Source organism: Vulpes lagopus, chromosome 15 (genome assembly GCF_018345385.1).
Source record: "Vulpes lagopus strain Blue_001 chromosome 15, ASM1834538v1, whole genome shotgun sequence".
Classification (NCBI taxonomy): domain Eukaryota; kingdom Metazoa; phylum Chordata; class Mammalia; order Carnivora; family Canidae; genus Vulpes; species Vulpes lagopus.
The window spans coordinates 38039989-38055391 of NC_054838.1; the positions used below are offsets into that span (position 1 = coordinate 38039989).

Below are 15403 nucleotides of genomic sequence, written 5' to 3' on the forward strand. Positions count from 1 at the left end.
TGGGCCTTCACAGAGTGCTCACAAGAAAGGCTGAGGACAGAGAAGAGGAAATAAAAGAGATGCTCTCAGTGGTGCCATGCAAATGGCTATCTAAGTGAGGGGAGGAGAGGTAGCCCAGAGGGGGGCCTGCTGCATCCCAGGCCCAAATTGTGGGAGAAGGCAGTCATGGCTGGAGGAAGGGCAGGAGTACTACAAGAGATCACTCCTCCTGAGTGGCAGGCACAGGACCCACCTGGTCTACAGAACTGCAAGGAGCCTGCCAGTGCTCAGGTCTCTTACCAATTACAACAAAGCATCACTGCCATGGGGAATTTGAGGACTGCCACGCACAGAGGATAACTACATAGGTGGGTACACAGTAGATGGGACAAACAGAAAGTAAACACCAACATGCCAGACTCAAATCCAGCCATTTCAGTACCTATGCTAAGTATAAATGGATTCAACACTCTAGCAAAATTCAAGGATTGCCAGGCAGGATTAATAAAAAGATCCACCTATATACTGTTTACAAGTAACACATAAAAACACAAACAAGTTGAGTGACAAATAAATAAAATAATACACTTTTGAACCTTAAATATAAGTAAGATGATGTAACTTGTGATACAAGAAGTTGCCCACATGATAACACCCTGACTTTGGAATCAACCAACCTTTCACTTTTGACACATTGATATCCTTAAATACAATGTATCTCCATTTCTCTGCCATACTTTGTCATGCTTTGTCATTTTCACTGCAAAGCATCCATGTATTTTTCCAATTGTTGATCATTAACCTGATATAAGCAACCGAAATTAAGTGCATCAAATTCATCAAAGTTTACAATCTCATTAGGGAAGCATGATGTGGAAACAGATAATGAATGTTCAAAGATTTGGTAAGAGGGACTGTTAAAGGTTTCTGGAAAAAAAAGTCTGATAAGGATGAAGGTGAGGCAGACAATACTTTGAAGAAACCAACAGTCTCCTCATCAATTTCACGATTTCCAGTCATCCCTTCCTCTTAAATTTTCGATAACAACAGATGAAAATATTAGCAAAATAACAATTTTATTATATTATTTCCCTGTACAAAACTGTTCTCCCTGCTGATCTATCTTCACCAGCAGGGGTGTCTGTTTAGTATAGTTAAAATACAATGTATGTGGGGTGAAACTCAGGCCCAAACTGCAGCCTTTCTTCCTCTCCAGAGCCTTCAATACTCACTCTTCTGGACTGTATCCCTCAGAGCCCTGACTCAATTCCCTGGGTCCAGATACCATACTTACCCATTATTCTGCTGGGTCATGACATTATACCTACCTACTTAATCCAGGCACTAACTAGAAATCGTTTGCCAAAATTGAGAACCATGTTACTGCCCACATTCGTGCCATGTTCCGTCAATTACAGAAGATGTCCCCTTAGATATCAATGGTGCCTAGATCACATGACCATGTTTCCTTGTAGACCATATACTGGACTGATGCTTCCCTTTATCCCACACCAACCCACCTTCAAGACCTTAGACTGTTTCCCAAGAATAAGTTTATATAACATCGTTCCATTTGCCTCTTTCTTTGCCTGCTTCTAATCTCCCTTCTTCAAGAAAAAGAACCAGGGATGATGGGAAGCAATATGCACAGAATTGAACTTAGCCAGAATCATCATCAAACTGAAAGACAGTGAGTTAATGCTATAGGCTTTTAACATAGAGGATAAGTATGTCCTCATCTCAATACAAAGAACCCATTTAGAGATCTCAAAGCACTAAATGATATGAGGTCATGGTTTAGAGGGCAGTGAATTAGAGGCAGGAGATCCTGGTTAAAACGAATTTTCTAGAAAAAAAGAATGTGGGTATCAACATATTTACGACACTAAGATATACTTACTTATGGGCATTATTGGTAGACACTCAAGTCCACACTTGTTTTAAGATAACAGATCAGTCATGAGTAGGATGATTACCTCCAAAAATAGTTCATGTACTAATGCCAGGAAAGTATAAATAATTATCCAAGTCATTATTGGCTAAGAGGAGTATATTTTCTATCAAGTACAGTTAAAGGAAGAATTACTACCTCACTGTCCACTACACTGCATTTCAGATAATAAACACTGAAAATAATGTAGCAAAGTGGAGAGAAAATAGGCTCAAATCTAAAGCCCTGGGTTCAAGTACTGATTCTTCCAAATACCCTGAGTCAGGCTTTTGGTCTCAGGGAATCTCAGTTTTTGTATCTGTAGAGTGGGCTGTTAAAATTTGTCCTATCCCATTAGGTTGTTTGGAAGAATAACATAAATGTTACACTAACATGCAAAACATAATTAATTTGTTTATTGTTACTGCCATTTGGACAGGCACGGTGTCTCATAATGAGGTTAATATAATGTCTTATTTTTAACATGTAAATGACCACTGATGTTTTACATCCTTCCTTAACACAGGAGATTTGAAGACCAGGTTTTGAAGCCAGGGTTTTGGGCAGAGACCAAGATAATTCAGCTGCCAGCTACAAAACTACAGCAAGTGCCAGAAACACTATTCATTTTTGAGTTGGGAAAGTATCTTTGCCAAAACATGTCTTAAGGGTTTTTATAGTTCTTTTCCACGTGTCACTATGAAAATGTTATTTTTCATATCTCGTGTTTGAATGGGGCTGTCAGGATAACAAGTATCAACTCTTTTCCAGGCCTGGGAAATTGATCCAGTTAAACTGAAGCTACGGAGGAGGAGTAGTTTAGGGAATCCAGTGATTTCTGACTTAAGCCATGGGCAATGCAGACTGAAATTAGCACAGGCATCAGGTTTCCAGTTGATAGCTGGTATTCCCAAGTCAGTTTCCTCAAAGGTGGCTCCCAGACAAACATCCCAGAAACTGGCATCAACACTTGGGAAGACATGGCAGTTGGGGAAATGTTTGAAATATGTGACAATTAATCATGTTATAACTACTTAGAAAACGTCATTGTTACTCTCAGCCATCTTTATCTCATGGCCACATGAGAAAAAGGAGATTCGTTCAAAGCAGACCACAACATCTAAATTCTAAGTGACTAGAACTGAAGATGGTTTGGGGAGGAATTAGAGCTCTGAACTGATGTGCACAGGCCCCTGTCACTTCCAGGACCTGCACAGCAATGCCTTCCTGACCTTACACTGCCATCCTGTGCATAAGCAGGGACCTTAAAAGGTTGAAATGGTAGAATCAATAGGTCTGAGTTTCTTAGGACTGGTGTGAAACTTTAATAAATGAAAATACCTGGAAAGCTGTAGGACAGGACTGAAACATTTTCAAGGGATTCAATCCTCCAAGATCATATTTTAAAGAACAACTGATAGACATTACTGTAAATACAACTGTTTTGAGTTTACATCCTACATACTTGCAATACCACAATAAACCACTTACATCCTATTAATAAGTTTTGATATTAGTCAGATACGAAGCTATGCCCTTCCCAATATTTGTCATTCAAATTTGTGTATCCCTACGGGCCAAGAAGATTTTGCTGAGTTTAAATTTCTGCAGCCTTGCATTCTGAAAACCACAGTTTACTGAAGGTGCATTTTCATACTCTAGCCTTGTCTGCCATTAAATACTCCTGAGCTATGGGAAGTCAGCTGATGACTAAGCAGGGGTGTGACATAGTCACCACTGCTATGGTAAGGACTGGAAGAGGTAAAGGTGGGAGTAGAAGGGGATTCAGGAGGCTGGAGCAGTGATGCAAGTTATATAACTCATGAGAACGTAAGAACACACATGTGGACAGACAGATATAATCAGTCTTCAGAAGTGAGAATAGTAGGAAGTCATGACTAATTGAACATTGGGGGTGGGAAAGAAGAAGGAATCAATAACAATATCTAACATTTCTGATTTTGGAACTTGGTGAATGGTGGTGCCCTTCAACAATGGAGAAGAGCTTATTTGTATGATGATGTATTCAGATTTGTGCATTTTACACTTGCTGATATACCTTTGTACAAGTGGGAAGTGAGATAATCTGGTTTAGAGTTATGTCAGGCATTTTTACGTTGGCCTCAAAGAGCCCCACCTCCTGGCCTCCAGGCTTTCTGTATAACTCTCCTTGAGGAATCTGCTTCTGCCAGAAGAATATGGGAACATTGAGGAGATATCTCTTCTGTGATTAGATTACAAAGACTGACTCCTATCTTGGTCTCTCCATTGCCTTCATAGCTTGCGCACTTAGAGGAAGTCAGCTGCCATACTGGAGAGGCCCATGTAGCAAGGCACTCAGGAGGGTCTCTGGCCAACAACCAGTAAGCAACTGAAGCCTTTAATCCAAAAACATACAAGGAACTGAATACTCCCTACAGTTACTGCATGAGCCTTCCCCAGATGAGTCTTCAGATGAGAATGCAGATCATCAACTAACTCTCTGAGGAGAGCTCTATGAGAAGCCATGAAGCAGAAAACCCAGTGAAACTGAACCCAGATTCCTGCCCCACAGCAATTATAAGACAATAAATGTGTGTCAGTTTCAGCCATTAAGCTTCTGGGTAATTTGTTTTACCACAACAGATAACTATACAGGAAGGACACCTGGGTGGCTCAGTGGTTGTGCATCTGCCTTTGGCTCAGGGAGTGATCCCAGAGTCCCAGGATTTTTTAAAAAAAAGATTAATTAATTAATTAATTAATTCATGAGAGACACAGAGAGAGGGAGAGAGGCAGAGACACAGGCACAGGGGAAAGAAGCAGGCTCCATGCAGGGACCCCAATGCGGGACTCGATCCCGGGACTCCAGGATCATGCCCTGGGCCAAAGGCAGGCGCTAAACCACTGAGCCACCCAGGGATCCCCAAATAAATAAATAAAATCTTAAAAGAAAGATAACTATACATGAGCTTTGTAGATGGAGACTAGATTGGAGACTTATCAGCATATCGATGGTTTATGCTGACAGTGAACAGCTCAACAAAAGATAATGTGTAGTGATGGGGAAAAGGAGATTGTATAAAAGCTGGAGGAATAGCAAATTTTTTAAGATATTATTTATTTATTTGAGAGAGAGAATATGTGTACGAGAGCAAGAGAGCACAAGCTGAGGGAGTGGCAAGCAGAGGAAGTGGGAGAAGCAAACACCCCACTGAGCAGGGAGCCCAATGTGCTGGCTTCATCCCAGGACCCCCGCATCAGCATCGTGACCTGAACCATAGGCAAACACTTAACCAACTGAGCCCCCCAGAGGCCCCTGGAGGAAATGTAAAATTAAGGAGAGAGGAGACCAGGAACCAAGGAGAACTGCATAGAAAGGGAGATCTGAAAGATGGGAATTGCAAGGTTAGGAAAAGCATGACCCAGTATCAAATGCTGAGATACAGACTGAAAACGGCTTTTAGCAGTCAGGTGTTTTTTGCTTACTTTGATGTGAACAATTCAAAGAAGTGACCTGGCAGAAGGAAGATTTCAACAGACTGAGGAGAAAACACAAAGTGAGAAGAGAAAAGAACCTTCTTTGAAGAAGCATAGCTGTTAAGAGAAGGAAAGAATAATGTGCTATTTGCAGTAAGATGAAAGATGGGTGGCTTTTTTATGAGGGGAGAAAGACTTGAGTGTGTGAGGGCTTCTTGGTCATGCAAATTTTGATTACATTTTCTGGTATTTATAAAATACTAAGCTGTTATAACAAAAACGATAAAAAAAATAACGTTCACTCATAATCTTCCTGCCCTTTTGAAGGTACTTATTGTCCATTTGCATTTTATAGAACAAAACATTGTTTTTGTATATAGTATAAATATTTGTTAATGTTGTATATCAGCAGCAGTTGTTTTTAATACTGCATAATACTGTCAAGCCTGCATACTATAAACGATCTGTTTTCTATTTGTTGGACCTCTAGGTTGTTTCCAACTTTTCATGACTGTAAATAACGCTGTGATTAATTGTGCAAAGTTGCTCCAAAACAAAAACAGAGAGGTTCCTCCCAAAAGATGTTTTCTGGATGCCTGCCAAAGCAAGCACTCCTCCTGCTTCACAGGGCTCTGGGCTGAATTCAATAAAAATTCACGCAAAAACTGCAGGGGCTCTTTCTTTTTGCTTCTTTCATTACCCCAAACTTCAGAAGCCCAACAGGTGGCTAGTTCAGATATACAGAAAGAAATCACTGAGGGCCCAGATTGATGTTAAACTTTCAGTGAACCCAGTGTGTTCTCTGAACCCACCTTGAGTTGATGTCTTTCTACCAAAATTTGGGGGTATAGGAAATAGAGCAGAGGGCTTCAACCACCTTTCTTTTTTCACTTCTCTATTTTTTTATATATATTTGAAGAAACGCTGCCGCCCTTAATGCCTTTCTTGCCATTGCACTCCCAATAAAATAATCTACTCTCCCTTGGAGGGCCAAGTGTGCTACCAGAAAATATCTGTCATTCCAGCCTATAGCAATTGTTGTAAATCTGCTAAACATTAGGTTTGCCAAATCCTTTCTAACAATCGCTACCACATTTCTGGCAAGATGCTTTTTGAAAGGAGAAAGCTTTTACTGCTTTTACAGTGGTCAGCAGAAGTTCACCAGGTTTAAAATAGAGTATGTCATACCTTTTTCCTGTTCATCTCCTGATTAACCTCTCTGTCTCTGAGATCACCCTTCTTTTATTCATCCTGGTTTAAGATGATGAAGGAATCTTCTCATCTCTCAGGGCTAGTGCAACTATGATAGTTACCTAAAAAAACATAAGGAAGAAGTAAGCCCTTTACATACAATGTCTCATTCCATTCCTTGTAAGGACTGTTTTACAGATAAGGAATCAGAGTGGTTACGTACCTTGCCCTAAATCACAGAGCTCCATCTACTTGGGATTATAACCTGGGTCTCTATGTTTTAGAAGCACAGCTTTATACTTCCTCCCTCAAGATGTCCTTCCTCTGTCATTCTCAGTTCCCTTGGGGAACTTCCCTGTTGTTCTGCTGAGCAAAATTTTTGGACCAATAAATGATGGTGTTGGTTTTTCTGGAAATCGTTCCTATTATTCCCCTTATCTTTTTGTTATAGGGCATATCACATCACCTGGCATAAAATAAAGACTTTGATAAATGGTAGCTATTATTATCAATAAAAATAACTAAGTGGGTGCAAAAAGTCAAATACATCTGGCAGTCGAAGTTGGTAGAGATAATGGAGAGATGGTGACCACTGGTTGACCCTCAAGCTAGATCTGGACAATTGAAATCTCACCTCCCCCTGCCTCCCTTGGAATGTGCCACCTGCCTGTTCCCACAGTGGGAGCTCTTCCAATGACATAGCCTGGAGTAAGGTGTCGTTGAGACCACCTGGATGATACACGACTGAATCCAGGTAAGTCTTCTTAAGATGCTGGCAGGCAAGTGTAGTGACCTGCTCATCTTGTGGCTGCCCAAGATAAGCCTTGTAAGTTCTCTTGCTTATGAAATGTTCCACCTAGAGATCCAGAGTGACCTTCCTTTCTTCAGTCCCTCCTTGCCCTCTGTGTATATGGGGACCAGTCTGTGAACCATCAAGGTATCTACAAACTACTGCAGGGGGCAGGGGGCAGCAGTGCGTTCTAGGGAAGAGGAAGTCATAGTGCTGCTTCTGTGAATGGTAAGAGCACAGACATGGGGAATCCTGTGCTGCACAAAATGAAGCATTCTTGAAAGCAGGCAGTGAGGAACAGAAGAGTCTCCCCACTGGTGGAAGGACTGTAGTTGTCAGATGGGGTTTTGCTGCTCTAAGACCACGATTGTAGGAATAAGACTAGCTCCCAACCCCACAGAAACCAAGACAAGCCATGAGGGCTCAGAGAGCAAATGGGGAGCTCGGTGTCCACACAGGATGGGACCAAGAGTGGGGTTATGACTAGAAGCAGAGTTATCCACCTGATACAGGCCCTGGGAACCCCACTTGCCAAGCCTTTTAGACAGTTCCTCCCAGCCTATGGCTGAAAGAAAACAGCTAATATCTGCACTGTGGAATGACTACTTGCTGGGAGAAAAAGCACCTACACACACAAAAGTACACTTCACTATGCTGGGGCTTGTACATCTCCAAGAGGCTGCTGATATTTTATGCAAAATTTAGAACGAGTGTGTGCTGTTTGAAATGGGAAAGAATCCATCATTTTATCAGTCTCAGAAGAGTCCGTGGTCCATGACCTTGCAAGGGCAAAGGATCAATGCTTTAAAGAAATGCTCTCTTTAAGCACAAATATTACAATCTACCTCTTTTCTTGGTCAAAGGTCTGGTGAGTTGGGAACATGTGTTCACCCTCTATGGCAGAATTTTCTCGTACACCTGAGCCTCCAATCATCATTCTATCTTCCCATTTGCTTCCCTCCTGTTACAAAATACGGATTCACCAATTGCTGGCCCACCGATGAGCTCCATTCTTACTACACGGCTATGTGTTTAATAAGTTTAACATCTTTTTCAAATCATATCTGTGGGTTCCAATAGGGTGGAGGCCACTTAAAAGTGGGCTCAGTCTGTGTCCTGAAACTGAGGAAGTGTCCAATCTCATCCCATTACTTCAATCTTCCCCACTGCCTGGGCCTTGCATGTCTTTTTCTCCCCCTCTAGATTCTTCACAGCTCAACTCACATTTCCTAAACTCTCCGGAAGCTTCTGGGATAACATTAACCCCTGGAATTCTCTTTCTCCAAAGTCTATACTACAATTAGGCGCTGGGGAAAATGTATCAGGTGGTGAGCATGCTACAGAGCAGGCTTTCTTCACCACCAGGCTTTCTGTCACTACTCACATCTGGGCCTGGATGATTCTTCATTGCTGACTGCATCCCTTCTCCAAACATGACAACTCCAACGTCTGCTAACATTGCCAAAAGTCCCCTAAGGGACAAAATCATTTCTGGTTGAGAACCATGGTGGAAGCATGATCCTCATGTATCATGTAATGTGTTAGACTCTGTACAGACTTTATTCATGGTCCTACCCTACTTTCCTACCTTTATCTTCCTTTACTTTCATTCACTCATCTAATTTGAACTTATTTTGTACTGTACCTTTACCTTTACAAAGCACTTGAAACTGTTTCCAGGGCAGATAATATATAAACAAACACTTATTGCTTCCTTGAAACTGAGCCATACAGCCCACAGAAGTAAATATTACTATTGCCTTTTAGCAGACAAACACTGAAGACTAGAAATCTCTGTTCAGTAACTAAACTAAGGTCTAAATAACAAATGCTAAAGGAGCAAAGACTCAAAGTCAGGATTGCCTGCTTCCAGGGCCCATGATATTTTCAGAGCACAATGCTACTTTGTTTACTTTCTCTCCATAGACTCATTCTTCTTACTACTCAACTGCATTTTAGCCTGCAAAACTGAGATCTTGTCTACTATCTCTTGGGAATACTGTGAATTTCTTAAGATGACATAGGAATAGTTAATTTAGAGGAAAAATTTTAAAGCTCTTTAAAAACCCACAAAAGAGAATGAGGGTATAAAAATCTGATATTAAAAGCATTCATTTTCTATCACTTAAACTATTCAATACTTTTGAAGGACCATAAAATACATTTTAGGAAAAATATAAAACATCTCAATGATTACTTTAAAGCACAAGACTAGCTTCATGGCATTTCCCTCATTTCTGCAGGGGAAGGCTATTTCTCCAGCTTAATTCTTTTTAATTGATTGCTAAGATTTCAATCTCTTCAGACCTTTTGCATAACAGGAAGGAGCAAATCTGCTTTTCATTTCTCACAACTTGAGGGGTTTGGAGTTTATCATATTCTTTCCATTTTAATGATCTGTTAGAATGGAATTTCAAAAAACAAAGACTCTTTTAGGACAGAAAGCTCAAACTCAATGCTATGGATACATATCGCATCCTCAAATTTGGAAAAGTAGAGGTTAAATTTCTCACTTCTGCCCACTTTTAAAAAGCATTTGAAGAAAAGCAATCTTGATAAATGGACTTCTGAAAGGAAAAGGGAGGACTCCAGCAAAGGGACGTGTTGCATTTTCTGTCTGAAGGTTGGTTTCTCTCCGGAGATTTTGGTAGGCTGTCATCACAAGGACATTGTATGGCACAAGAGGAAGGTCTGCTGAGGTTTCAATTATTTTACAGTCCAAGCGATTTCACAGTTTCAATCACAGCAACGGTTCAATGAGGCCAATGTTTCACAGCTAATGAAACTAAGGCCCAGTGGCTAACTGACCCACTACCAATATTCAATTTCAAGGCTATGCAATTCCTGTCAGAGCAGAAATTTGATACATCTAAAGTTTTCTAGTTGTGGTCAGGAAGTTTCCACTTAACTTTAGGCCAAAGATAAATATTTATTACAGTTAAGAAGTAGAAATGTTAATATCACTATATTTAGAGGAGAACTGTTAAATTAAGCCTTCCAAACCACCACACATGGATTGAAGCTTAGCGCACTTGCCCCTGAGAGATAATAGGATTTCTGAAAGCTAGAAAATAACTTAGAAATGATTTTACGGAACAAGTGAGTTTATGTGTCTCACAACATGTAGACTTCTGTATCCTTTTGTAATTGGGAGGCAGCAGGAACGGTAGAAAGTTCTGGATACAGTGGAATCTAGATTTAACTTTATTAACTAGAGCCCCAGGTATGCTACTTCACTTCTGTAAGCCCATTTTTTATTTTTTATTTTATTTTATTTTATTTATTTATTTTTTTTAAAGATTTTATTTATTTATTTGAGAGTGTGGGAGTGAGGTGAGAGAGAGAGAGAGAGCGAGCATGAGCAGGGGGGAGTGGTACAGGGAGAAGCAGACTGCCCACAGAGCAGGAGCCCGATGTGATCTCATTCCCAGGACCCTGAGATCATGACCTGAGCTGAAGACAGATGCTTAACCAACTGAGTGACCCTTGTGCCCCTATTTTTATTTTAATGAGCAGTGAACCAGATGATCTTCCAGCACTCATGTTTTGTGACTCTGTTATGCTTATCTTATTGTTATAGGAAAATTCCAAATAGGAAAATAAATGTATTACAACCTTAGTGTTTTTTGCTTAAAGATTGCAATGATTTTTCTCTCAGTCGAAGCCTTCCAAATTTGATGTCCTCTCACATTATTCCTCTCTCCACAGAGCTGGCAACAGAGGAAATTATATGGTGAAGATGTAGAAACCTCTGTACCAAGGGGTGCCTGGGTGGTGCAGTCAGTTAAGGGACCAACTGTTGGTTTAGGCTCGGTTGCCATCTCAGGGTCATGAGATCCAGTCCCACTGAGCACTGAATCTGCCTGGTTTCTCTCCCCCTATCCTGACATTCCCACCCCCTGACATATGTACAGACTCTCACTCAAATAAATACATCTTTAAAACAAACAAAAACAACTCGGGGTGCTTGGTGGCTCAGCTGGTTAAGCATCTGCCTTCAGCTCAGGTCATGATCCCAGGGTCCTGGAATCAGAGCCCTGCATTGGGTTCCCTGCTCCATGGAGAGTCTGTTTCTCCCTCTCCTCTCTGTCTTTCTCTCAAATAAATAAAATCTTAAAAAAAAAAAAAAAAGCCAAAAAAAACTTCTGTACCAAAAAAATCAAAATTGCCTCTCTCAAGTTTTTGGAGGTTTTTCTGTTTCTTTGTGCCAGTGTTCTTCTGTAGATTCTTTTCTTCCTTAAAAGAAAAATGTCCTAAGCCCCTCCTCAAGTCTCATTGCAGGGCAGAGTTTGCTTATTTTTTTTTTTTTAAGATTTTATTTATTTATTCAGAGAGAGAGAGAGAGAGAGAGAGGCAGAGACACAGGCAGAGGGAGAAGAAGCAGGCTCCACGCAGGGAGCCTGACATGGGACTCGATCCCTGGTCTCTAGGATCACACCCCAGGCTGCAGGAGGTGCCAAACCGCTGTGCCACCAGGGCTGCCCCAGAGTTTGTTTATTTTTTTATTATTATTATTTTTTTTTTTAATGTTTTTTAAATTTTTTTTATTTATGATAGTCACACAGAGAGAGAGAGAGACAGGCAGAGACACAGGCAGAGGGAGAAGCAGGTTCCATGCACCGGGAGCCCGACGTGGGACTCGATCCCGGGTCTCCAGGATCGCGCCCTGGACCAAACGCAGGCGCCAAACCACTGTGCCACCCAGGGATCCCCCCAGAGTTTGTTTATTAATAGAACATGTCTTAGCTGCCTCCTCCTAGCAAACAACTATTTTACTATCTGAATTCAGAAAAATAAGACTTGAGTAATAATAACTAGTATTTACACACTCCTTTCTAGGTTCCAAGCACTGTTTACATGCTCTACATAATAGGGACGCATTTAACCCTCAGAGAACTCTGTGAAGTAGGTGCATGTATCCCTTACTATTCAAACCTAACCACTTTCTGGCTTCAGTGGTTAGAGGTCAAATAGAGGTCAGTGAGCAAATCTGGGTGGCAGGGAAACTGCATTATCTGAATCTACTTCACTTTCTCTACTGGGGATGGTGAAAGGCCTGAGCTTGAAGAAAGCAAACAATGGTGCCCCAAAGTGCCAGTCTATTAGTTCCTTCATTGCAACAATAAGAGTTTAGAGGGAGAGTTCACACAGGGAGGGTTAACTACCCTGTTATCTCTAGTTTACAGTCCAGGAATCGGAAGCACACGTTGGGTAAGGAAACTGCCTCAGGCTTTATGGCTAACATGAGGCAGGGCCAGAATGCTGACCCAGGCCACAGTCACCCAAGTCAATGCCAACCTTGCACTTGACTGCCCAGCTAACCTTTATTTCCTTTTGTGGACAGTGGTGTCTCCACACACACACACACCAGTCGTTCTTCTGAATACGTCTTCGGGGAGGTTAGCCAGAGTTCCCATCCCATTTTTTGCAGAGCTCAGTCTGTCAACAGACTTTGATTACATGCTCTATTAGCACCGATATAAACAACTTTTAGATTACAAAGCTTGTTTTTTTGTACAGCTTAAGAGTTTAATCATGTGTTTTGAGGAACCATGATGTTCCACTTAGTCACCATCTTTAGTGAGTTCGGCCACTAGGGATAAAGTAGTGATCAGTCATCTAGAAATGGGAGAAGCAAACTCTCATAGCAGATAAATGCAGGTTGAAGCACAGTGGAACCTGAGTTCTCATTCTGGGTAATCCCTCTTGTAAAGTCAGAAAATTTAGGGCCTCTTCAAACCATTGTTTTCAACTAATGATGCTTATGAGAATTGCTTCCCATTGCCAGTTAGGTTCACACCTATATTTAGTCTTTCAATATTTCCTAAAGTATTTTATGAATGATACCAGCAATGATTCTCCTTTATAGCCCAGCTGGGGCCTCATGGAATTGTGCTAAAGCACAGCTGCCCTACCTCTTCATGACTTATGCGTATGTGTCAGCTGACAGCCATGCAGGTGGAAAACCAGAGAATAAGCTCACATTTCATGTTAAATAATATTTCATCTGTTAAGCTAACAGGTCATATCTCTGTAAGTTTTAGTGAAAAAGAAATTCGTGTTTGATTTCAAAGTCTATTTACACTTTCCCAATAGCAACAAGGCCAGGTTAATAAAGTAAGACTAAGACTGCATTCATACCTCCTTGGAGGTCTTCCACATGACAAGGGCCCTGGCTATGTCTGCCATTCAGAGTGTCTGCTTCTGAGTTACCATGTGGTGAAAAAGTCAAAGGTATGTGGCAGTGGGCCAAGACACCCAAGAAGCCACATCTTAATCATAGGGTATATTCCTTCCATGTCACTTCAGTTCAAGGAGAGAAAAAGACATCACTGTAGTGAACTGCAATACAAAAAAGTACATGAAGTTTCAGACAAAACTTTAACACTTGAACATGTCAAAGTGTGTACGTAGCATCTGGTCGCTTTGGATTTTCTGGCGAAAAGTCCTGAGACTCAGTGTCTAAGGCACTCAAGGAGAACTGGACTTAGAAGATCTCAGTTCTAATCTGACCCTGTCATTCACCACCTCTGTCAACTGACATGAGCCACTTGCCCTTTCCTAAGCCTGTCACTCTTTCTGTGCAAAGACATGAACAGATCACATGAGCTCTATAATCCCTTCTGGCTCCAAGAGGGTTGTGGTTTCTGCTTATGTTTTAGAACTCTGATGGCCCAATCTGCCTGATTGTCACATCATTTCTAAGAGAGACCATCTGTTTACTCAGGATAGAGATTTTGTATTACTGTGAAATATCCCCTGGAGATCTCATAGATCTGTCCAAATCTAAACTGTTAACATCCCACTAATTAAGCTATAAACACTCACCCAATGAAGGTGGACCAATACTTCCAAATGCAAAATACACCAAAAGATACTTTAACCAATATCCAGATCTTTATCAAAACTCATTTCTGTTCTTGGACTCTGGCTCATCAAATATCCAGGGGATAATTTTAGGGTTAACTAGTCATTATTTGAGTATAATCCTTGTAAAGGTTCATAGTTTTTTAAATTGAAATACACTCAATTTCTTTCTGTTTTCAAAGTACTTACATAAGTAATACCTGTAAATCTAACTGAAGGGGTCAGTGGTGAAACCTGTTACAATTACGTATAAATTCTGTAATATATATCACCTGAACACTTACAAAAAACATTAAAAAAAATTTAATAATCATTGCCATTTTTTCTTGTGACTTTTATATTTTAAAAATGTCTGTTCTCCCAAAGACTTTAAAAAAAATATACTATATTTGAATCAAAATAATGAACAGAATCCTGCATTTTATTACTACGTAGCTATAAAGTAGGCCAGTGATTAATGGAAAGGTATATTTAAATCAAAGGCAATTTTAATTTTAAAGGCAAAAATCTTCATAGGAATCTATCTGTAATCTGAAATTGCTGCTATAAAAGTTTTCGGTCTGAATAAATTGATCCCCTTTCGTGAGTAATGGTGGTCATCAGGAAATGCCAGGACCCATATCCTACAATTTAGGAATTGGTGTGGCTGCCACTGCTATGCTTTCAATTGCACATTCATCCGTTCCTCTGCGGATCCGGAAGTAACCATCTTCACCCCACCTAGAGCCCCAGCTGTTTTTCACAATCCAGTAATCCATCCCAGAGGCTGAGTCAGTACCATAGCCCACCAGCAAAACAGCATGATTAGTCAGTTCAAAGGGGTTGAAAGGGTCTCTCAGGCCAGTGTGGTAATAGATTCCCTTCTGGTAGTGGAAGAAGTCATCATAGACTTCAAAAGCAACTGCCATGGGCCCGTGACGGACCAGCTCAAGCTTCATCAGGGCTTCATTGCAGGCCCCATAGAAACCTCCCACATAGTAGTACTCAGAGGAATAGTAACGGAAGCAGTCATTTGGTTTGCATGGAGAATCAGAGCCTGCGTAGGGGAAGCAGGCCTCTTCCACCAGCCCAAAATCTTGGGCATATTTTCCTGCGATGAGGTACGGGAAGCCACCTTCACAGCCTGAGGATGAATAACACACACAATTATTACCCCCCTATTAGAAAAGGGGCGGACACAGAAGAAA

General features: G+C 40.9%; 1 protein-coding gene and 1 long non-coding RNA gene across 2 annotated transcripts in view; both read right to left on the reverse strand.

Moving 5' to 3' along the window:
- The window catches only part of LOC121476281, a 58600-nt gene extending 47880 nt beyond the window's left edge, over positions 1-10720 (reverse strand). Inside the window, exon 1 of the long non-coding RNA XR_005983899.1 lies at positions 6557-10720. This is a non-coding gene — a long non-coding RNA (uncharacterized LOC121476281). The remainder of the gene's footprint in view (positions 1-6556) is intronic.
- A 3896-nt stretch (positions 10721-14616) lies between these two features.
- The window catches only part of CTSC (cathepsin C), a 35724-nt gene continuing 34937 nt past the window's right edge, over positions 14617-15403 (reverse strand). Inside the window, exon 7 of the mRNA XM_041730097.1 lies at positions 14617-15339. Within this exon, the coding sequence (XP_041586031.1) occupies positions 14840-15339 (500 nt within the window). The 3' untranslated portion in view covers positions 14617-14839. The remainder of the gene's footprint in view (positions 15340-15403) is intronic.